The sequence below is a fragment of the Perognathus longimembris genome, chromosome 7 (assembly GCF_023159225.1).
Source record: "Perognathus longimembris pacificus isolate PPM17 chromosome 7, ASM2315922v1, whole genome shotgun sequence".
Lineage (NCBI taxonomy): Eukaryota > Metazoa > Chordata > Mammalia > Rodentia > Heteromyidae > Perognathus > Perognathus longimembris.
The window spans coordinates 20721783-20745642 of record NC_063167.1 but is presented as its reverse complement, the minus strand read 5'-3'; the positions used below and the strand labels follow the sequence as shown (position 1 = coordinate 20745642).

General features: G+C 46.5%; 1 protein-coding gene across 2 annotated transcripts in view; it reads left to right on the top strand.

Moving 5' to 3' along the window:
- The window catches only part of Phc2 (polyhomeotic homolog 2), a 96375-nt gene that overhangs the window by 44757 nt on the left and 27758 nt on the right, over positions 1–23860 (top strand). For both annotated transcript variants that reach the window (XM_048350821.1, XM_048350822.1), the window contains exons 2-8: positions 1307–1534; positions 3331–3489; positions 4446–4523; positions 5077–5241; positions 6900–6986; positions 8049–8361; positions 23222–23634. In XM_048350821.1, the coding sequence (XP_048206778.1) occupies positions 1361–1534; positions 3331–3489; positions 4446–4523; positions 5077–5241; positions 6900–6986; positions 8049–8361; positions 23222–23634 (1389 nt within the window). In that variant the 5' untranslated portion in view covers positions 1307–1360. The remainder of the gene's footprint in view (positions 1–1306; positions 1535–3330; positions 3490–4445; positions 4524–5076; positions 5242–6899; positions 6987–8048; positions 8362–23221; positions 23635–23860) is intronic.

Here is a 23860-nt window from a genome sequence, read left to right as displayed (position 1 = left end):
AAGAGTCAAAAGAGAGCCATGTCACCTTGAATAAATCACTCCACAAAACTGGGCCTGCTTTTTATTTTTTCTGGACTTAGGGCTTGAACTTCAGGGCCTCAAGCTCTTACTCTGCTTTTTACACTCACAGCTGGCACTCTACCACTTGAGCCTCTCCTCCATTCCTGCATTTTGATGATTAATTGAAAGTGGAGTCTCTTAGTCTTTTCTTGCTAGTTTGGCCTCAAACCTTGATCCTCAGATTTCAGCGTTGTGAGTAGTTAGGATTCCAGATGTGACCCCATGATGCCTGGCTGGGCCTCTGTTTTTGCACAGGAAAAACAAGAGATATTTTATTTCTTTTTATCATATTTTATTGTATTGCAACACTAAGGATTGAATTTAGGAACTTGCTCTTGCTAGGCAAGCACTCTATCACTTTAGAACAGCTCCTCTTTTCCTTGTTTAATTTCAGGGTGTCCCCTACTTATGGTTCCTTCACTTCTTTTTGCCTTTCTAGCAGAAGGAGCAGGTCATAGGCTTTAGAATTAGACAGGCCTGATTTCAAATCTCACCTGGTGAACCCAGGCTGGCCTTTGTGGCAAGTGTGTCTCCAAGCCTTAATCTGCAAGTGACCCCAAGAAGGCTGTTTAGAAAGCTGGTACATACATATATAGTCATGCCTTGGTATCTGCAGGACATTGATTCCAGGACTCCACCCCCACCTTCCTGACACCAATATTTAAGATCAAATCCCTTACATAAAATAGTATGGTAGTTCCATATAACGTACACACACTCAATATATTTTAAGTAGTCTCAAGATTAGTTATACTACCCAGTGCCATGTAAATTCTATATAAGTAGTTGTAACTCTGTATTCTTTTTTTTTCCTTTTTCTGGTCATAGGGGTTGAACGTGGGACCCTGAGCTCTATTTTCTCAAGGCTAGCACTCTACTATTTTGAGCCACAGCACCACTTCCAATTTTCTGGTGGTTAATTGAAGATAAGAGTTTCATGGACTTTCTTTCCCCAGCTTGGCTTTGAACCATGGTCTCAGGTCTCAGCCTCCTCAGTAGCTAGGATTATAGGTGTGAGCCACCAGCATGTGGCTTACTCTGTATTCTTTAGACACTTAACACACACACACACACACACACACACACACACACACACAAACTTCCATGTACATTCAGTACAGATAAAAAATTCCTGGAATTTCCATTCAAGGCTGATTGAGTTCATGAATGCAGAACTTCAGTATATGGATGTATATTCTCCAACATGCATTCTCTAAACATTTCTCTCCTCCTTCTTCCCTTCTAGCATCCACCTGCTCTCCTGCCACCTGAGTGCCCTGACTGTGCCACCCTGTAGGCCATGGAGAATGAGCTGCCAGTCCCGCATACATCCAGCAGTGCCAGTGTGACCAGCGGTGCCAGTGGGTCTGGCAGTAGCAATGGCTGTAGCAGTAGCAGCAGTGGTAGCAGTGGCCGCCCCACAGGGCCCCAGATTTCTGTGTACAGTGGGATTCCTGACCGGCAGACTGTGCAGGTAAGGTCCCAATTGAGACAGAACCATACTGCTTCATCACCTACAGAGAGTGCCAAGAAGAAGTGTTACCTTGGTCTAGTGAAATAACCCTGAAGGCTCCAGATGGGAAGAGGGATTGAGTCACTGGCATGTGTGTGCATAGTTAGAGGAGGGGAAATAATGCAAGATAGTTCCAGTCAAGGAAGTTGGAGGAAGGGAAAATAGATATATTGAAGGCCATGAGAGAGGAAAAAAAAACCACAAACCTTTTCTCCGTGATGGTGTGAATCCAAGAATGTTTTGAGAGAACATGTGTTTGCAAAAGGCTGGAGGACTCTGCCCTGGCTGTACTCTGTACACTGGTAGAAGCACTGGGGCTCCTCCTGATTCCACTCACTGACGCCCCTGTTAAGGAGATGTCACAGAGTCTTAGCTGCTGCTGGGGATGTCACTTTCAGGAGTCTAAGGAAAATAAGCTTAGATGAGGCAGCAATGGTGAAAAGGAATGGAGTTCATATAAACAGGATCAAAGTACACTGAAAAGGAGAGGAATGAGAGACACTTACACAAGCACTGGGACACCAAGACTATAGAAGATCTGTGACCTTAGCTTTCACGGAATCCCAAGTCTGAGCCCAGAGCTTTCACTGGGAGCTGCCTAAAAATCATACTGAGTTGGGGAGATCTTGACCAGAGGCTCAATTGTGGGACAAAGCCCAGGTCCAGGAGCAGTCTTGGGCCAGAGATTCCATATAGTTAAAGACAAGTTGGCTGGAGCCTGGCCAGGGCCAGTACAGGGCATTAGCTGGGAAGAAATGGCAGGAGAAAGGTCTGTGTCTAAGCCTCATATGTAAAAGGGGTCTCAGGGCTATGGAAGGTACTCACTTTCCTTTGTTCCTGGTTGACAGGAGATTTGAGAACAGCCTTCTATTATTTTCTAGAGACTGCTGCTCAGCCAGAGGTGGGAATATCTGGCCCATGGACCAAACAAGGCCTGAGAAATCTTTGGTATATGACAGGACAAGCATGTTCTCTTCTTGTCAGCAGCCCACAGCCATCTGTCTATATTGGTAATTTTGGATAGCTCAAGTGATGTTATAGATATTCAAATGGCACTTGGCAGGAAGAAAGCTGCCCATCTCTGAAAGCAGTAAGGCCAGAAAAAGAGAGAAGGAGAGAGAGAGGGAGAGAGAGGCTACAAAGAGGGAGCAAAGAAAAGAAAAGGGTAGGGAGAGAAAAAGTCAAAGGGAAATGTGCCAGTCCTGAGTCATAGGCATACCCTGCGAGACAAAGGTGACCTGAGGCTGATATGAACTCTCTGGAAGCTCTGGGCAGGACCTGAGGAGTGGTACCAGGCCACCTTTGAAGCCCTGCCTTCCGGAGAGGCAGCTGCCTTCCCATGAATCTGAATTCATCTGGCTCCTGCCGAATGTGGAACAGGCTGACTTGGAACTTCTTCCCAGCCCATTTCTTCACTTTGCCTTGTGAACTTCATCCTCATTTAATGCTGCACCTCATTTGAGGTGGGGGTGCCACCCAAGCCTGGCCTAGGAACCTCTGCCTCCCTGAGAGTAGGTCGGGATGGTGGGATGCTAATGACTGATTAAAAGTGAACATGTCAGGGAGGAGCCAAAGGCAGATGTAAGACAGACAACATAAACAGCTTGTACACAGCTCTCTCCCCTGCCCTTGGAGAGAGGGATGGGTTACGGTGAGGTCTTTCTCCGACCAGTTGATGAGCTGGTGTTAACAAGGGATGACCAGAGGGGCGTTCCATGCAGCGGGTTGATGCCCAGGCACACTGTCACCCTTCTCAGGTGATCCAGCAGGCCCTGCACAGGCAGCCCAGCACAGCCGCCCAGTACCTGCAGCAGATGTATGCCGCCCAGCAGCAGCACCTCATGCTACAGACAGCAGCCCTGCAGCAGCAGCACCTCAGCAGTGCACAGCTCCAGAGCCTGGCAGCCGTACAGCAGGTGAGCCACGGAAGACCCTGGCACTGAGGCTCCTTTCAAGGAATCTGAGCAAGAAGGGCAGTAAGCAGGCCCTGCCTCAAGCTTCCCGCCAGAACTCCTGTCATGGAGGCATGGCTGTCAGCACATCCTTTACTCCAGGACGACACTGCTAGTGAGTGGGGCAGCTGCAGTTCTCACCAGCTGGCCCAGGGAGGAAGAGCTAAGGGAGCCCCTTTTACTACATCCCATGCTGTAGGGCAGGGACAGCTACCCCAAGGAGATGCTCACAAAAGGGCATGCCTGCTCACCTGTCCACCTGCCCAGCTTGCCTCTCTTCTGTGAGGACACATTTATTATTCTTTCACCCATTCATTCAACAAGATGTTTGATGTGCCTTCTGTGGACCTTGTCTCCTTGAAAGATCACAAGTAAACAGGAACTGAAATAGACAAAGAAGCAAGTTATATTTAAATGTCTATGATAAGCCCTGTGACAAAAGAACAGCTTGCTATGACCAAGGGACAAGGAGGACAGCCCTACTCTGGGTGGTCAGGGAAGCACAGTCTGCTAGGGTCTCCTTGAAGCTAATGCTTGGAAGCTGAGAAGAAGCTGGCCAAAGGGACAGCTGACTGGACACACCAGACAGCATGTGCACAAAATTCAGCATGGCACCATGGGCCATGCGGGTGGGGTGGAGAGCTGGGAGAACTGGGGAGTGCCGGGCAGTAGTGATAGCAAGCTTGATATTGGTGCTTGCCTGCTTAGCGACCTTCTGGTAAGGCATGGTTATCTCTGCTTTTAAGAGGAGAGGCTGGGCCCTTGCCCAAGACCATGTGGAAGAGTCAGGCAAGTCTGGGCTTCAGTAGCTGATTTCCTGACCACTGTCCAATGCTCCCAGGAAGCTAAGGACTCAAGAATGACTGGGGACAGAGGAGGGGAGGCTAGAGCACTTGTGACCAGAGTTTGTTCTTTCCCAGGCAAGCTTGGTGGCCAACAGACAAGGGAGCACTTCTGGCAGCAGTGTGTCTGCACAGGCCCCAGCTCAATCATCTTCGGTGAGTAATGGGTGTGAGTGGCAGGCAGAGGCCACAGCTCTGCCTCTTCCCAAGATGCCTGTGACTTCTGGACCCCAATCTGGGGAATCCTTAGCCATAGGACCATAGATGAAATATGTTGTTCTTGCCAGAAAAAAAAAAGTGAGCCTCTGTCTAGGCCTTATATTAGCACCCTGTCATCTTTGCAAGGTTAAGGTGCTCTTGCTAGCCAGCGTCTTTCAACATCAGGTCTTCCCTGAAGTTCGGCACCTAGGCTAGAGATGGGGCAGTGCTCAGGGAAACTCCTAAGCCCAAGAACCAGGGTACTGCATAAACCAAGCAACAGAGAGAGTGAGGGCAAGATATGGATGAGGAACAGTCATAGTGGTGCAGAACTGTAATCCTGGCACTTGGGAAACTGAAAGCAGGAAGGTCAGGAGTTCAAGAGTAGCCTGGGCTACATAATGAGTTCTAGATCAGCCTGAGCTACATAGTCTTAAAAAAAAAAGAAAGACATAGGGACACCATTCACCAAGAGCCTCCCATTTCTTATTCCTCATGTCTCTTTCACCAGATCAACCTGGCAGCCTCCCCAGCAGCAGCCCAGCTCATCAACCGGGCTCAGAGCGTCAACTCGGCCACAGCCTCTGGTCTTGCCCAACAAGCTGTGCTTTTGGGCAACACATCTTCTCCAGCTCTGACTGCAAGCCAAGCACAAATGTATCTCAGGGCACAGATGGTGAGTACCCACAGCCTGGGCTGTGTCTCCTGGGCTAGGGGGACACAAACAGACAAGGTGGAAGACAGATGTTAGTGACGGGAAGGAAGTTACTGAGGGCCAGGAGAAGCTGCAAGTGGGTGGAATAAAGCAGGGTGGGCCTGGAAGGCCGAGGGGGAGCATGGCATGGTCTCCAGAACTACAGGAAGGATGGAGTTTTAATCTGAGACTGAGAAAGTCACCCAGGATGCCTCCCTTCCCTGTCTTCCTAAAGTGAAACAGAATTGTTTCTTAATAAGATACCACTCCTCAGAATTAACTAAGATGGAAGTACCTGAGCCATGCCCAAAAGTTCTCAGCTACTCACACTGTGAGATGATGAGCAGACAGACAGGTAATGCACAAGTAATGCACAGAAATAGGATTTTTTTTTCCTCCCAGAGACTCTCCCTGAATGTCCATTCAAGGACTGGCCACCTCTAGCTCAGGGGCCAAAAGTGCACCACCACCCCTGGGGGTGGAGCTCCAGAGCCTGCTGTTTGCTGCCGCCTCCACTGCCCTCCCCACTGGGCCCCTTTCTTCCCAGAGTTTGGTAAGCTTCTTTGAGCTGAATAGACCCAGGCAGTGACCACCATGCTTGAGTTTCTCCTGTGTCTCTGATCTTGAGGGATCCAGGGGACTTTAGGAGCCTAACAGGCATCTAATATTCAGGAGATGTCTTGGGCACTAGCAGCAGTCTCCAGGAAGCAATAATACACCACTAGGGGGCTCCAGCCAGGGTCAAATCTCATATTTAATGCACTGAAGTTACTTCTGCTCCTCAACACACCATCTCAGAGTACAGTCCTGCCCCTGCTTTGCTCTGGTGGCCAGAACTTGGTGCTTGGTGCTTTCCTTGTCAGCTCTGAGCTCATCATTTAAGACACATCCGCTGTCAGGGATACAACATAAAACTGACTTCTGTTTCCCAACCCTGCCTCCACTTTACTGATCCCATATCTTACTCTGTGCCCCCACTGGGGTCCTAATGCCTGTCTGCTGCCCCACAAGATACACATGCACAGAGGAGCAAGCCTCTGTGCATCAGCACAGCGCTGTAGGGAAAGCGCAGTCCAAGATGCCAGCAGACTCCAGGCCATCTGCCTCCTCTGCTATTGCAGCCTCTTGGTGCCTTGAATCAAACTTTGACCAGAAAGTAGCCAAATAGCATCTCTGATTTGATTCTTATGGATAGTCTTGTTTCAACCCAGCCCAGTGGTCAAGGCTAGAAAATGGTTGTCCAGTATCTGCCCAAGGACCCCAGGATGCTCAGAAGATTAGTGACTTCAGTGAATGTTGGAAACACAGACCCCTCTAGGATGAGCCTCTCCTAGAAGGTCCAAAGCCCCAGAGCAGCTCTTTTCCCCCACCTCTGTATCCTGTCACTGCCCAGCTTGAGTCAGTGAGCTACAAACCCCCTGAGACTCTCCCCAGCCCCCAGGCCTCCTGCCCTTTCTTGCCTCCTGTTCCACTTGCCTAGCCACCCTTATATCTACTCCCTGGCTCAACTGTTCTGCCCTGTGGCTGAGCCCACATTGGGCAGGTAAAAGGCGCCTCGTTTCCTGTGATTCCAGGCCCAGCCAGGTAACCTGGTGCAGGTAGCTAGGAGCCTAGGCGGCACTGTTCCTTTGTCCCCTCAGCTCATCTTCACGCCCACGGCCACCGTCGCTACCGTGCAGCCTGAGCTCGGCACTGGCTCCCCCGCCCGGCCCCCTACCCCTGCCCAGGTGAGGACGACCCCATGCTGGTGGGAGGGTAGGGGGGTGGGCAGCACTGTAGAGGGGTGGGATGCTGGGATTGGGCAGTTCTGAAGAAGCTCCAGGTCTGTGCAAAGGCTGAGCTCTTGTAGGGAAGCGGGTGAGCAGTGTGTCCAGGCACTCTTTCATGCCCATCCAGAGAGCCTCAGCCACTCTTGACTTCATTTTGGTCCCTTAAGTGGAGTAAAGGAGACAGAGGGCAGTGCACAGATGCCTTCAAACCTTGCACTACTCCACCCCACCCCCAAGTAACTCACTTTGTTGTTGCTGCTTTGCCAGTGGAATATCCCTCAGGTTACACAGCTAAGAGTGGGGAAACGGGCACCTAAGAACGAGGATGAGTATTGAGCTCTTGCCTTTAGTCCGTAGCACATGGCTGCTATTGCAACTGTGAGCATCCTGTGGCAGCTGAGATGAGACTTTCTCATTTTTATCTCCCACACCAGCTCCACAACAGAGACCTAGGAGGTTTGCGGAGGGTGATCAGTTTTGCACAGCCCTTGTGTGTCCAGCAGAGGGCGCCAGGGACCGTGCTGAGTAAGCGTGTCTGTCAGCCTTGTGCTGGGAACAAGCTAATCCTCTACCTGATGGCCTTTGCTGGTCAGTTAACTTTCACTTTTCCACGGCCTTTTCCAGCATGGGAAGTGCCATGCTTCACTGTGCCTTGGAATTACCTGAGTGATATATATATCTCCAATCCTGATAGTTTAGAGGTGGAGGTAGAGGGAGGAGTCATGGAAAGGAGAGAGATCCTACCCTCCCTTACCTCTGGGTACCAGTAACTTCTCAGAATTCAGTTCCTTCTGCTGGTAGATCTGATTGCTAGTGACCTTTTTTGTCCTCTTTAGAAACTGTATCTGCTCTTGATTCCTCATTCAGCCCCTAACTGGCTCTCTTTCTCTCTTTCTGATTTTACAACCCACTATCCTGTTTGGCCATTCCTGGATCTATCCCTTACTCTTCCTGTCTTAGTTGTGTGTTGACATTACTCCTACCTCATTCTCTGGACTCCCATAGACCCCTCTTTTCCAGGTACAGAATCTGACCCTTCGAACACAGCAGACACCAGCTACAGCAGCCTCGGGCCCTACCCCTACTCAGCCTGTTCTGCCCAACTTGGCCCTGAAACCCACCCCTGGCAGTAGCCAGCCTCTGCCTGCCCCTTCGCAGGGCAGAAACACTGCTCAGGCTTCCCCTACAGGTGCTAAACCTGGCATAACTGACAGTGTGATGGAGCCACTCAAGAAAGGGGATGGCAACAGCAGCCTGCCAGATAGCATGGACAGCAGGGCTGGGCTCAGCCGGACGGTTCCCGCTGTAGCAACTCACCCCCTCATTGCACCAGGTAAGAACTCCAGAAAGTACCAGCCATGTCTCCTCCTCTACCAGTCGTGGTGGTGGTGGTGGGGGGGGAGTGTTGGAGCTTAAACTCAGAATCTTGTGTTCTCACTTGGCCTTTTTGCTCAAAGCTCACTCCCTACCACTTGAGCCATACCTTCACTTTTTTTTCAAGTTAATTGGAGATGAGAGTCTGGAGGATTTGTCTGCCTAGTCTGGCTCCAAACTGCAATTCTCACATCTCAGCCTCATGAGTGAGTAGGCAGGATTTTAGGCTTGCGCCACCAGAGCCTGGCTCCCTCTCCCAGTCTTGTGCTTACCAGCTCCTGATCCTGCTTCATGCTTCCAGTGTAATCTTACAAGACGAAGTCACATGAGTAGGAATCAGTGAGTCCTTCTTTGTAATGGGCATGGTGATAGATTTGGAGCACTGGATCGTAGCTCTTAATTCCAAGTGAGCAGAGATTGGCAGGTAGACTGTTTTGAAGCTTCCTAGTAGGCAGGGAAAGGGACAGGAGTTAGCCAGGAAAGTGTGACAACCACCCAGGGAGTTGGGAAGTGGCACATTAATTTTTCCTCACTCAGCAGATACTTGTTGACCATGTTTGCCAGTGGTGTTGCCACTTCTGAGTGTACAGATGGCAGTGAGATGAAGATGGGCAATCTGGGTGGAAAGACAGGAGTAGTGCAGCATGGTCTTCTCAAAGCTGCACTTTACTTAAGCTTTGAGCACTGTGAGCACAGAGCCATCTGACCTTGAAGAGAGGAACCACACAAGCCTGCCTGTGAAGGCAACACTTGAGGATTTTTTTTTAAAAGAATAAATCCAGCTGATTAGTTCTGGGGTAAATTCTGCAAAGAGGATGATTCAGTATTCCTGGCTAGACTTCTTCCTCCCTGCTAAACGTTTCCCAGCACTACCTAGTATAGGCAATCTTTAGTGGAAAAGTCTGCTAAGATCCCTAGAAGCCAGACTTACCAGTCTGCAGAATAAGACAAAGTTCTGTTATTCCAGAGAAACAAATATAGTGGTAAACCGTATGATTTGTATGATTTGATATTAAAAAGTGAATTACTCTGGTCTCATCCTCAGGGAAAGCACTGGCCCTCATCTAGACCATTTTATAGCTCAGTAAAACTGTATGTGTCTGTCTGTCTGTCTGTGTCTATGTCTGTGTGTGTGTTTGCTAAAGAACCTACTATATGTTCTTCACTAGACTTAATCCAGAGTGGTTGGGGATAAAGGTATAGCTCAATGGTAGAACATTTATTTGACTAGCATACAAGAGGCTCTGGGTTCAATCCCCGGTACCAGGAAAAAAGAAAAGAATAGGAAAAAATGGTCAAAGTATGATTTCTTACTTGAAAGAGTATATGGGCAAAAGGAGGGAGCCAGATATACAAACAAATCAATTGAATTTTGTAATACTATTGTAGGTACAATAGACATAGATGGCTAACTCTCCCACATAGGATAATTCAGAGTTATCTTTCAAAGAAAGTGTCACTTGAGTCTTTTTTTAAAAAATATTGTTGGACAGTGAAACCCAGGCTAACCTTGAACCTTGTGGTCCTTCTCGTGCCTTCATTTCCCAAGGGCTGGGATTACAGGAGTATACCACTTCAGAGTTTGGAACTTAAATCTTAATAAGGAAAGGCAGGAGGCAAAGTATGAAAAGGCAAAAGGAAGCACAGATTGAGCATGTGGCACTAAATTGGAGGAAAATGGAGCTAAAGTCATTTATGTACCTTGTTGAGATATCAGAAATCACTGGGACAAAGGGTCTGTCGCTGCCTTTCAGTCGTCACTGCTGAGCTGGAGTTGGAAAAGTTCCTCACTGTCTGGCATTGGTTTCTCCATGGACGGGGCCAGCCTCTGCCTTTTATGGACAAAGAAGCTGAGGCTCAGAAGAGTAAAAGTATGGAATCACACAATGTGTTCAGAGCAACTCAGGACAGAGCTAGGACCCAAAAACTACATTCCCTCTATGTTCTCCCAAACCACAAACCCTGGAACAATATCAGGATTCAAGACTTCCTGAGATCCCCATTGCTGCTCAGGCCAAAGCTTGGCTTCTTTGTAAATCTATGCCAACCCCTTAAATCCTACAGATGGCTCAAAACAAAGATGTTCTTGGGTTCCTCTTGAGGCTGCTCAGATCTCTGGGGTCTCAAGAAAATTTAACAGAGAGAGAGGACCACCGCTTAGTCTATCTATCATGTACAAGATAATATAGCAGGCACTTCTAAACCTTTGAAAAAGCCCTACAAAATAGGTGTTTTATCCATTTTACAGATGGAAAAACTAAGGCTCAGGGAGGTTCCCCAAGAACTCACTACACAGGACCTTCAAGGTCACCCAGGTGGCAGAACTGGAATCCAGCTCCACCCCTGCCATAGTGAGCTCCTGCATCTTTCACCATCCAGCCATATGTAGCTCTCAGATCTTACAAGGATAGGGGTTTCTGTTGCCTTTCTTGTTTCCAACCCAGAGTTCAAAGAACATGGTGCTTCTAAAGGCTGTTTGGGTTTCTAGAGCCAGATGGTGAGTTCTCTGCTCTTGAGCCTTAGGTTTGAGGTCCAAGGGCATAGGTGTGGCCTGTGACTAGCTGTATTGTAGACAATGCAGTGCAAAGACCATTAGCCCCACAGAGCATTCTGTGGGGCAGCTGTAAGCTGAGTAGGACAAAGACCCTCTACACAGAGACACAGATCAGTGGGTCTTGCATTGTTCCTGCCTCCCACCGTTGGTCCTATTCTTCCTTTCTCTCCCACTCCTTCCTCCTCTCTGAAAGCCCTGACTCCCACCTCCCAATTGGAAGGCAACTGGGGGAAGCATAGGAGCGCAGATCCCCTCAATGCCTCTGAACAAAGAGACTGAAATAATTCTTGCAGCCTGATGGGGGGACAGCCGGGAGCAGCACCTGTCCTGGGCTGCACAGTTCCCCAGGCAGAGGTGACTTCTGGCCTTCTGCCCAGCTAGCCCACTGTGAATGAACCATGGGAGGGAGGGGAGCCTGAGAGAGCAGAAAAGCAAAAGGGGGAGGGGGAGGGAGGAAGGGAAGGAAAGAGAGAGAGAGAGAGAGAGAGAGAGCGCCAGAGCGCTAGCTATCACCCAGCAGCAGCAAAGAGGCTAGAGTTCTGTTTTCATTTGTCATGGGTTTATTTGTTTTTGGGGTGTTTTTTTTTTTAGCTGGCTTGCTGACTGCCTCCAGGGAAATTAGACAGGGGAGAATTCTGGGGTACTGGGGGAAGTGTGGCAGAAAGAAATTTGACATCCTAGGGGTATTTCCTCCCAAAGAGGCAAACCCTCTTAGTCCCAGCTGGGACCGCTCCCACTGACAGCTGTTTGGGGGCAAAGCCCCTCCCCCATGGCAAGCTCCCTGCTGTTCCTGCTCCTGTCACCTTGGCAACCGGCTTCTTTAGGCTCTGCAAATAGAAAAGGTCCCTTATGCCCTGAAAGGGGTGGCGGGGTGGGGGAGGGGAGCCAAGGGAGAGTGCCCAAGAGGGTTGTGCTGTGGAGAAGGCAAAAGGTCTGGCCTTGCCCTTCTTGAGGACAGGAGGACTGGCCCACGGAGAGCAGAAGAAGGGCAGGCAGCAAGGGTCCTAGGGCCTGGCCTCTAGGGAAGCTGAGTCCTAAGGGAGCTGGGCCACAGCTCCAACTAGGAGGCTTGGTTCTTGAAGTCCTCCTTCTAGACGATAACCTCCTGGCTTTGGGTGACACTCAGACCCACAGGTGAGGAGAAAGTTGCTGACTGGGAGGGGGATGCTGTGATAAGATAGAGTTGTCAGGGTCACGGAAAATCCTGGCCCCTTTCTCCCTATGGATTGTGCCTACAGATGCCAGACCTTTGTTCGGTATCCTCAGCCCGCCTCAGGTCTCAGCTGAAGGGAGAATTTCTGTTGGGCAGGCCTGCCACATAGCTGCTTTGTTTTTACCACAGAGGGTGTTGTGTGTGTGTGTGATAGGCTGGACAATGTGGTGCTTGCTGGTTCTGGAATTCTTGAGTTCCTTATTTCCTTCCCAAGGCAGCCACCAAACTGTGGGGTAGACACAATTTTACTTAGAAAATCCAGTAAATAGCAAGACATACAGGTGGGCCTGTTATCTAGCTGGGAAACAAAACCTTATCAATGTTGATGCTAAAATCATGAAACTAGCCAGAAAGTCATTTCAACTAGCCACGGTAGGACAAAATTTAGATTACAAAGAATATCTTCTATTCAGGAGGAAAAAATAACCATAACACATACGTTACCAGTGTACACGGTTTATAGTTTGCCTAGCATCCTTCACTGCCTCTGTGTGTGTGTATGTATACACAAGTATACATATGTCTGTGTGTATCTGTGTCTTTGTGTGTAAGAAAGGGAAAGCTGGCTATGACATACAAAGATCCCTTATTGAACATTCTATCTTTCTGGAAGTTCTTCACCTTAGGTTTCATTATACTTCCAGTTGTTGCCAGCCAATAGTAATAATTACCAGTTAATGACCAACCTACATATCTCATTCAAACCTAACAGTGATTATTCCAGTCCACAAATGAAGAAGATACAGCTCACAATGAATAACTAGTTGTTGCCCCAAATAATATTTTATTCTATCTCTTCAACTGCTCGGTTCAGCTCAACAAATATTTACTTAGCACCTATTTTGTGCCGCCTAGTATTATGTGCCACCCATGCTTTTCACCATGGAGGTTATAAAGATGAACAACAAAACTGGGCGCCAGTGGCTCAGGTCTATAATCTTAGCTACTCGAGAAGATAAGATCTGAGGATCAAGTATTGTCAAATCCGAGTGACTCTTATTTCCAATTAACCAGCAAAAAAACTGGAACTGGAAGCTTAACTCAAATGGTAGAGTCAGTGGGAAGTGAAAAGGCCAAGCAAGAGTACAAGGCCCTGTGTTCAAGCCCCAGTACTAGCACAAAAATTAATTAAAATACAGAAATATAGGGGCTGGGGATATAGCCTAGTGGCAAGAGTGCCTGCCTCGGATACATGAGGCCCTAGGTTCGATTCCCCAGCACCACATATACAGAAAACGGCCAGAAGCAGCGCTGTGGCTCAAGTGGCAGAGTGCTAGCCTTGAGCGGGAAGAAGCCAGGGACAGTGCTCAGGCCCTGAGTCCAAGGCCCAAGACTGCCCCCCCCCCAAAAAAAATACAGAAATATAAACAAGAACTGAAAGGCTACTAGGGGTGGAAATTTGAGTTATGCTTTGAAAATTAGCCCATTTCAAGAGTGTAACAGGAAGATTGTGTGAGCCAGCCCTGGGAAGCCTCAGAGCCCAGTGGCCATGTGTGCATGTAACCATCTGTGTGTCTTTTTTTTTTTTTTTTTTTTGGCCAGTCCTGGGCCTTGGACTCAGGGCCTGAGCACTGTCCCTGGCTTCTTCCCACTCAAGGCTAGCACTCTGCCACTTGAGCCACAGCGCCGCTTCTGGCCGTTTTCTGTATTTGTGGTGCTGGGGAATCGAACCTAGGGCCTCGTGTATCCGAGGCAGGCACTCTTGCCACTAGGCTATATCCCCAGCCCCCCATCTGTGTGTCTTAATACGACCTGCTCCTACTGTCCTTTCCCTTGCCCCAACTGCCCCTGGCTGTGGATATCCTGTATGCTGTGCCCTGGTGTTCCACCCTAACAGGAAGCTTATCTGTTCCCACCTCTCTGCCTTCCAAAGGCTTCTCAGTAGGTGCCCATCGCTGTTCTCTACTCCTCTCCCTACAGATTTGCAGCTTCTAGAAGATATTCCTACCTGAATATCACCCTGCCTGTGTACAAACTTTCCTCACCTGCAGAGTTTATGAAGAACATAGAAAACAAAAACTCAGAAGTCTTTCCATCTACCTTTCCCAGGTTCTGATTTCTGTCCGCAACTATAAGTCCTCCTGGAGCCTGGTTTACAAGCTCAGAGGCCTTTACAAGGGAGGAGGTAGGGTTATAGTAGGTAAAGTAGGACTTCAATGTAAGACATAGTTTTGGACCCCAGTTTCATCATTTACAGTTTAATGCCCATGATCAAGTTACTTACTCTCTATAAACCTCAGTTTCCTCATTTATAAGGCAGTTTCCCATTTGCCATAGGCCATAAACATGAATGAGAGGCTTCCAGAAAAGGCCAGTAGAAAAAGCTTACAACCAATGTTCAATCTCTTTCCCTCTTCATCTCCCTCCCTTCGAATCACCACTCAACTTCTCACGGGTTGGTCACCAGGTTAAGATGACCCATCCTCTACTGGCTTCTTACTTTGCTCAAGGATGGCTGACAAATTGAGGCTTGGCTTACCTTTAGGTCATAGCTACTAGCTAGAACCATCTCCCTGTAGACTGCTACTCCCTTCCTGCCCAGAAGTCTTCACTATGTATTTCTTCACTGGTCAATAAGGGCCCAATTGATGGCTGCTGATGGGCTGACTTTCTGCCTGAGTGGAATCTTCAAGACTCCTCCCACACTCCCATCACATCTCCCTGATTGCTATGGCTTCCTCAGGCAGACCCATCGCTAGAGCCAAGCGAATAGTCTCCAGTCTCTTCTTCCACTTCACCCCTATGTGACTGACTTGGTCTATACCTTTTGTCTCCGGCATTCTGCCATTCTACACCCTTTCAATTATCTGTCCTTTAAGATTACTGCCATAGTTCTCAATAATCTTCAACAAACACTTGTGGACTTATTGTATCCATTTGTGCTTGCTGATGTGTTATTCACTCAGCCATTAGCATTTGGGGGCATTTGGCATAGGCATCATGCCTGGTCCATCAAATAAATTCAATTTTCCCTTAACTTTATGCACTGTGGAAGTCATTTGGAAATTACTCAGTTCTTGGTTGTAAAAAGGGGACACTGCTCAACTGTCTCATAGGCTTAGTGTTAAAAATAAACAAAAATTATAAGAATTATTTGAGAAGTTCAAAGCATAAAAATTGTAGGCAGTAATTTAAGAATAGCTACCGTTTGCTGAGTATCTACTAGGTGCCAAGCTCTGTGCAAATGCTAGTCTGTGTGTCTGTCTCTGTCTCTCTCTCTCTCTCTCTCTATCTCTGTATTGGGGTTTGGACTTAAGATCTCATAGTTGGCTAGGCATGTGCTCTACCACTGAGTCACATCCCCCAGCCCTTTTCTTCTGGTTATATTTGAGATAAGGTCTCGCTTCCTGTCCAGGCACGTGCCTGAACTGAGATCAGCCTATTTTAGGCTTCTCATTGTAGCCAGGATGGCAGGCACATGCCACTGTGCTGTGTCCAGCTATTGGTCAAGAAGGGATCTTGTGAGCTTTTCTGCCTGGGTTGGCTTCAAAACATGGTTCTTCTTATCTCAACCTTCCATGTAGCTAGGATTACAGGTGTGAGCCACCTTCGTTTGCCTACCAGTTTCCTTTCTAATGTTCGAAACTTCTTAGCAAGGAACCATGCACACAGTGAATTTGACTGCCAAGCAGGTCCAAAGATGTTGAGGTTTCTGTGGCTCACTACTGAGTACCTTTGCAGTTGACATGCCTAGTTTCCTAACCTGGCACCCTTTTAAGGGGAAACTCCCCTTAGCAATCCATCACCTCTCAGATTACTGCTCTCCCTAAGCCTGGAGAGCACTCATCCCAAAAAATTCATGTGGGGTTGCATGAGGCCTATCTAAAACAATGTCCTTGTCTCTGTCCGTGAGTGAGTGGTACTCTGACCTTTGGAGTCAACTTCAACCTCAGTTGTTCCTGAAGCCTGATCACACAAGGCATCCTGGGAAATGAATAGCACACGAAACATGTTGCCACAAATTACATGCTCCCTAAAAGTGCTTCCTCTTCTGACTCCCTGCCTGCAGACACTCTAGACATGCTTTGCATGTCCTTGAGTGTACCACAGGATTTATGCCTCTAAGCCTTCCCATATGCCATTACCTTTGTCATCGTCCTAAGTATGAGTCATGTTAAACATCCTCTGGGAAGCCCTCTCTGCCCTCCTTCCAAAGCCAAATCCTCTTTCCTGGGTTCTCAATGTCCTGTGCTTATCTCCTATCACAACATTTACCAAACTGTGCTGAGAGTCTCCATCTGCCATCTGTCTCTTTTTACTAGACTGTACTCTATTATAGGGAGTGTGTTTTAGCCAGCACCAAGTGGATAGTAGGGACTTAGTACATGCTTGTTAAGTGAATGAATGGCTGTATATGTTCATTTAGATTTCTAAATCTAGAAAACTAGTAGTAGTTAGTAAAAGGATAAGTCACGTATTTCCACAAATCCTCTTAGGCAACTCTAAACTCTATAGTCTATTAAACTAGACTCATAGAAAAATGAGAGTAAGCCAGGCATGGCTCATTCCCATAACCCTATCTGCTCAGGAAGCTGAAACCTGGAGGATTGCAGTTCAAAGCCAGCCTAGGAAAAAAAATTTCATGAGACTCCTCCACTGAACCAGCCAAAAGCCAAGCTAGAGATGTGGCTCAAGTATTAAAGCACCAGAAAGCAAGCTAAGAAAGAATGTGAGGCCTTGAAGTAGTAAGACCAACAAAACAGAAAAACAAGGCATAAACAAGTCTGTAACCTCTGAATGGGATATTTAGGACTTTCACAAGCTCTGGTTCAGTCATCCAAGCAATTGTGCAGAGTAGGTTGTTTCCTGCACATCTGAAGCCTTGAGATCAATAGAGACATTTGATTGATAAATCCTGGCAGTGGATTGGTTGGGGAAGGCAGTGCCAGTGATTCCTTATAGTCAACCCTCTTTCCTGGGAAGCCTTAATTCTCTAGCTTCTATCAACAAACTAATTTGGAAGCGGTGTTTTCGCTCTTCCAGTTCTAGGGAGGCCATTCAAGATTTGAGCACCAGCTAGGAGGTTGGACATTGTAGAGTCTCCTTTAAGTAAGACCCTGATCTGCAGAAGCCCTGGCCTGCCCCTCCTCTGTTCCCAAGTAGAAAGGGCTGATTAGGCCTCCCAAAGTTGTGGTTGAAGCTCATGAAAACAACCCTTAGTGTTTCTTAGAAACTGTAAACTTTCCATTGTGTGTAGAGAGTGAAGCTACTGGTCCTTGGGTAAAAATAAAAAGGTCCATATAGACTTCTTGCATTAATATTTCACAAATTGATACACTCTGTTTTAGTTGTAGGAGGGAGAGGCATGTCCTCCTCTGGTACCATTGCTTCTGTGGGAAACGTCCATCCTCACTGCCCCCAACAAAGAAGGTTACAGAATAGGTGAGGGAGAGTTTTCTAGATTATGGGGGGGAAGGATAAAACTGAGATTTTTTTGTTCATTTTTTTGATGAGGTATGGGGATAGCATGCTCAGTTTATGCCTAAAATAAAAATGTAAAAATGCCTGAAGTATTTTGTGGGTATAAGTGTATTGTGAGTGCACTTGTATATGTCTGGCAATTAAATCTGTCTTCTGAAGAAAAAAAAACTAATGAAAGTACATCTTTTCAATTAAATACTAATAAGACATATCTATGACTCAAAATACACAATCCATTTGAAAAGATGGACATATGCACATAAAAGTGTTTCTATTTCACCAGAGGCCAGTGACTGACAATCCTAGCTACTCAGAAGGCTGAGACCAGGATTGTTCGAGCCAGTCTGGAAGACAAGCCTAAGACTCTTATCATGAATTAACCAGCAAAAAGACAGAATTAGAACTGGCTCAAGTTGTAGAACACCAGCTGTAAACAAAAAAAAACAGAGCTTGAAAAACAGATAGAAAGAACATGAGGCCTTGAGTTCAAGCTCAATACAATACACATACATTTCAAAAATAATTTTGTCTCATTTATCTAAGACATTTCTAATTGTAAGGTATGCCATTATTTTTTCTTGCCCGTATCAATGTTTAAACCCTGTGCCTCTTGCTCTTGCTCAGCTTTCTTGCTCACATTTGGTACTTTACCACTTGAGTCATACTTCCAGCCTTGCTTTTCACTGATTTACTGGAGATGCTATCTTGTGGACTTTTCTGCTTGGGCTGACTTTGAACCATGACCTTCTAGGTCTCAGCCTACTGAGTATCCACTGGTGCTCAGCCTAGCTACATGAGTATTTCATTAAGACAAAGAAAGACACTGCTCATCAGTCTGGCATCAACTGTAACATGCAACTCAATTCCAACGATGCTAAAATGGGGGAGGATAGATAGTAGTCACTCTTAAAGAATCAGCTAATAGGGCTGGGGATATAGCCTAGTGGCAAGAGTGCCTGCCTCGGATACATGAGGCCCTAGGTTCGGTTCCCCAGCACCACATATACAGAAAACGGCCAGAAGCGGCGCTGTGGCTCAAGTGGCAGAGTGCTAGCCTTGAGCGGGAAGAAGCCAGGGACAGTGCTCAGGCCCTGAGTCCAAGGCCCAGGACTGGCCAAAAAGAATCAGCTAATAAATGAAATATGTTTCTAATAGTGCAGTGTTATAACACAAATGGAACAGATGAGACAAACAGGACCTCTGGGATAACAGCCAAAGCTAAGGATTAAGTTTGGCCCTGAGGAACTTTGTCTGACCCAATGACCTTTAAACTTTGGGTCACTGGAGCAGAAGGAGACATTCAGCAAGTGGAAGCACTAAAACCAAGGCCCAAAAGGGACAAAAGGACATGCAGTTTTATGGAAAATTGAGCAGACTCGTTAGCTAGGGTGGGCTGAAGCTTAATGCAGGAAGGATGGGAGCATAGGGGCTTCAATGTGCTAGATTATTGGAAAGATTAAGAGTCGTCTGGGGGCTACATCATCACCATGGACATCCAATAAATAAGAGTCCCACCATGCCATCATTCAACAATGCTGCTTTGAGCACTAAATCCAAGGTACTTTGAAGGATGCAAATGAATCACATAAAATGTGCCTACTAGAAGAGATGTATCATTTACTGAAACAACTAATAGACAGGTGCCATCCTTACCTCCATTTTAAAGATGATAACCCTGGGGTCCAGAGAGATTAAGTAACTTTCTTAGTGTCAAACAACGGGTAAGCAGCAGAGTGAGGATTCCAATCCATGCATTTTGACTCTGGAGCTCTTACTACTGGGTGCACTGCTTCTCTGAGGGCCATGCAACACAGAGATACCTTAGTGACAGGTCAAAGAAAGGAAGTGTCCTGGTGGCTTTACAGGTCAAGGATGACTGGATCTGTGGTGTTCTAATTGATGTCTATACAGAGGATGGTAAAGACTACTTGGTTAAAGAGATTATAAAAAACTCAAAGACTAGTTTATAGTTAAGGAAATTCTGAATTTCTGTTAGAGGCTTTGGACAACTGGATCTATGTACTAGATTACGCCACAGTATCCATAGAATAGATTATAGCAGGAAGAAACTGGGTCAGAAAGATCATTTCAAATGGTGTTATAATACCAATACAAAAAGAAAACAAATAGATTCTCTTTTTGTTTCCTTTTGGTAGTGCTAGAGTTTAAACTCAGGGCCTGGCACTTGAACAAAAAGATTTCTGATCCAGGATAATGCTGGAGTTATATAATGGTTTTTTGCTTTTTATTAACCTCAAAAAGTTGATGACTACTCCCCCCCCAAATACATGCACTCATTTAAACCTGCATTTTCAGCTTGGATGTATGGTGGCATCATTTGTCCCTAGCTTTCCATGAGCAGCACATGTTGGGGAGAGAATGGGATAGAAGGAGAAGCACAGGAATAGAGGGCCAGGAAGTCAATAGTTCCCTTTCCAGGTATTTTTGGTGTGTTAGCATTCCATCACTGTAATAAGTCAGTGAAAAAAAAATCAGTTTGTCAGGAAAAAGGTTTATTTGGGCTCAAAACTTTGGACTCCCTATAATTGTTTGGCCTTGTTCCTATAGTGAAACGGCACATCATATAGAAGCACTTGGCAGAGCAAAAAAAATAAAATTTTAAAGAAAGGCTTACCTCATACTCAGGAAACAAAATGATCTAAAGTCCTCCCACTAGGTCCCACCTCCTAAAAGTTCCACCATCTCCCCAAAGCTCCACCCTGGAAGCCCAGCCTTCAACACATTAGCCTTTGGAACATACGTAAGACCCAAACTATCAGTGTTGGAGAAAGAGAAACATGTGTTACACCTAACTGTAATTATTTTGAAACAGGGTTGCAAATGTAGCCCAGGCTGGCCTCAAATTCACCATTCTCTTGCTTTAGTTTCCTAAATGCTGGAAGTACAAACATCTATTACAACTTCCCCTCTCTGTGCTCTTTATACACTAGAGATTTACTGCTTTTTCCCTCTTTAGTCTTTTTCCTACTTTAAATCCTGAAGTTTAGAACTATTTTGCTACTGTAGCAAAATATTATACAGCTCTAGAGCTATAAGGGTTATCCTACAGTCCAGACCTCTTACTTCCACTGAAAACACTCTGAAGCTCTGAGAAGGAAGAATACCTTGTCTCTAGCCACATGGTCAGCAGGTGGTAGGGCATGGCCCTTGATCCTCTTAACTTCCTGATGACTCTCAGCTCTCATCACAGATGGGCAGTCCCTGGACACTGCGTTTCCAGTGATTATGCCTCTCAATTGTATATCATCTTGGCAGCTAGAGTCTCACAGGGTCCTGTATTATGTCTGCGACATCTCTCAGATAACTTATCAAGAGTTGTCTTAAATTGTCTAATTGTGAAATCTGCCTGGTGAACAAATCTTTATTGACTGCTCCAAGCTATCTGATGTGAAATTAGGAGACAGAACTTAGAATGGCTTCAGGGTCCATTTATAGTTATCAAATGCCTCCTCGCCACTTCCAGGGAGACTCTACCATTACCTTAAACCCAACCCATTTAATGTCAATGAAATCATTTCAGTCAACCCATATCAATGACCAAGTTTCCCAATTCCATCATTCAGTGTCATCCAGACTAACACCCGATGGGCCTTCTGTATTCTGATTACAGCAGTCGGCTTGAAGGACCATTTTGCTTTTCTTATCGAGTGCTTCTTCGTTCTGTTCTTTCCAATGCTCTTTGGATTCTGACTGGAATCTCATGTTGGGCTGTGATGAGACATCTGGAAACTTGTGTGTAAATAGATAAAATTTAAGGAAGAATGTACCTCTCCTAACTCACTTTGAAATTGTACGTGTAGCATCAGGCATCTTTTAAAAACATTAGCTTGATTATAACAATAAAGTAAATAAAATAATAATTTTTTTTTTGGCCAGTCCTGGGACTTGGACTCAGGGCCTGAGCACTGTCCCTGGCTTCTTTTTGCTCAAGGCTAGCACTCTACCACTTGAGCCACAGAGCCACTTCTGGCCGTTTTCTGTATAGGTGGTGCTGGGGAATTGAACCCAGGGCCTCATGTATACGAGGCAAGCACTCTTGCCACTAGGCCATATCCCCAGCCCCAGTAATTTATTAATGTTAAGCTAAATTGAGTGAAAATTAACTGAGCTGAAAAATGGGTTAATTTATGATATGGAAACCATATCTCTGTAATAATGTTAAAAAATGAATAAAAGTGATAATGGTGTAATATATACACCAACCTCAAGACCATAAGCATTCCAAATTTATCTGGTGCTTGTAATGAGACAGTCCAATAGTGTGGCATATAAATAAATTCCCTTTAGTGATCCAATAAAAATAACCAGTTTTAGATCACTGCAAAAATAAAAGTTAGCTTGAGACCCAAAATTGCTTTTATCCTTCTTTGGTAGCTGGAAGGAAGGAAGGAAGGAATCAGCATCCAGCTAAGGACCTTTGTGTTTTTGCATGGCATTGCAGACTTTGTAGAGGATGGCATCTGAACAGGTCAGATTTCACTGAGCTTTCCTCAGTCTGAGATTACTTGGGCATCACTAGACATATATGTAGTAAGGACTACACACACGTCATGAAATAGATGCTTAAGGAATTCCTAAAAACTACAAGAAGCCTGACTTCAAAGAGTCAGCCTGGTTAGAATGGAAGAAAAGCTAGCAACACATGGGAACAAAGAAAGTCCAGATCAGGACTAGGCATTAGATTAAGTTCTGAGTAAAGATATATGGTATCTGACCACAAGAGATTGCTGATCTGGAAGGTAAGATACATAGGAAACAGCAAATCCAACCACAAGAAACATTTTGACAGAGGTAAGCCCAGATCCCTTAAGAACCAAAACTAAGATCAAAATAATTTATAGTAATAGCTAGAAATGATAGAGCATGGCTGTCTGCCCAGCTAGGACATTATGTCATTTTTCTCTCATTTTACTCTCAAGTGTTTTCCTTTTCATTTCATCCTTACACCAACTTTCTGAGCAGAAGTTATCATCATTATTTCCAGTTTTTAGTTCTTAGAAAGCTGAGATAAGTGAAATAGCTGATCTCAGGTTCTGCCCCCCACCTCCTTTTTTTTTTTTTTTTTTTTTTTTTTTTTTCTCAATTGGTAGTTCAGCAATGATCTGCCTCATGCTGGCTTCGAGGACTGCTGTGTCCATTGACTCTTCCTGTAGGTGGCCTCACCTGAGCAGAGCCAAAGGTGTGCATCAGGACTGTTCATGCAAAGCTGGACAGGGCAGTTGGGGGCAGTGCGATTTTGCAGGCATGAGAGAGAGAGAGAGAGAGAGAGAGAGAGAGAGAGAGAGAGAGAGAGAGAGAGAGAGAGAGAGAGACATGCATACTTAGAATCATCCAGCGCTTCTCTGAACAGCTGGAATGGCCAAATGTTCCTCGAGGAGGTTAGTTTGGAATTAGGCTTTGAGAGGACCGCCCAAACAGCCCAGCATTTGGCATAGGAGGAGAGCAGGAAAGAGGGTGCTGAGCCCTGGCACTGACCCTGCCAGACCGCAGGTGAAATCTGGAAGAGACAAAAGGAGACCTGAGTTTGGGAAGTAGTTTCTATTTGGGTCTGGGAAGGACATGGCAGATGAGGTCCCACTATGCTGTCTAACCTGGGTTTTCCCCCTGCAGCATATGCTCAACTGCAGCCGCACCAACTCCTCCCACAGCCGTCAGCAAAGCACCTGCAGCCCCACTTCGTGATCCAGCCACAGGCACAGCAACCACAGCAGCAGCTGCTGCAGCCCCAACCGTCCCGGCCTGTGCCCCAAGCCCAGCCCCAACTTGCCTCAGTTCCCCCAAGTCTGGCCCCACAGGCCAGCTCAGAAGCCCATGCCATGCCACTAGGCCCAGCTGCACCCACCCTGCCACTTCAGTGTCCCACTGCCCATCTGCACAAGCCTGGCAGCAGTCAGCAATGCCACCTTTCCACACCAGATGCTGGATCTCAGAATGGACATCCTGAGGGCATGTCCCATACCTCTCAACGCAGGCTGCATCACACCTCAGCCGTCATCTTACAACTACAGCCTGCTTCACCAGTGGTGAGTAAGCCAACCCCCATGGGCAGAGAGCAGTAGAGCCACAACTGAGGCAGTCCTGCAGCCACAATTTAGGTGTTTCTTTCTCAGTGGGATGAGTGTTGAAGTCACCACTGGGTATCCCACGGGAGAGGAGGATAGGGTTCTGCCAAACTCAGTGATGAGTGAATCATATAAAGTTCTTGCTTTCTTTCCACATTCCACAGACTCTACGGTAGTGCCCTTGAAC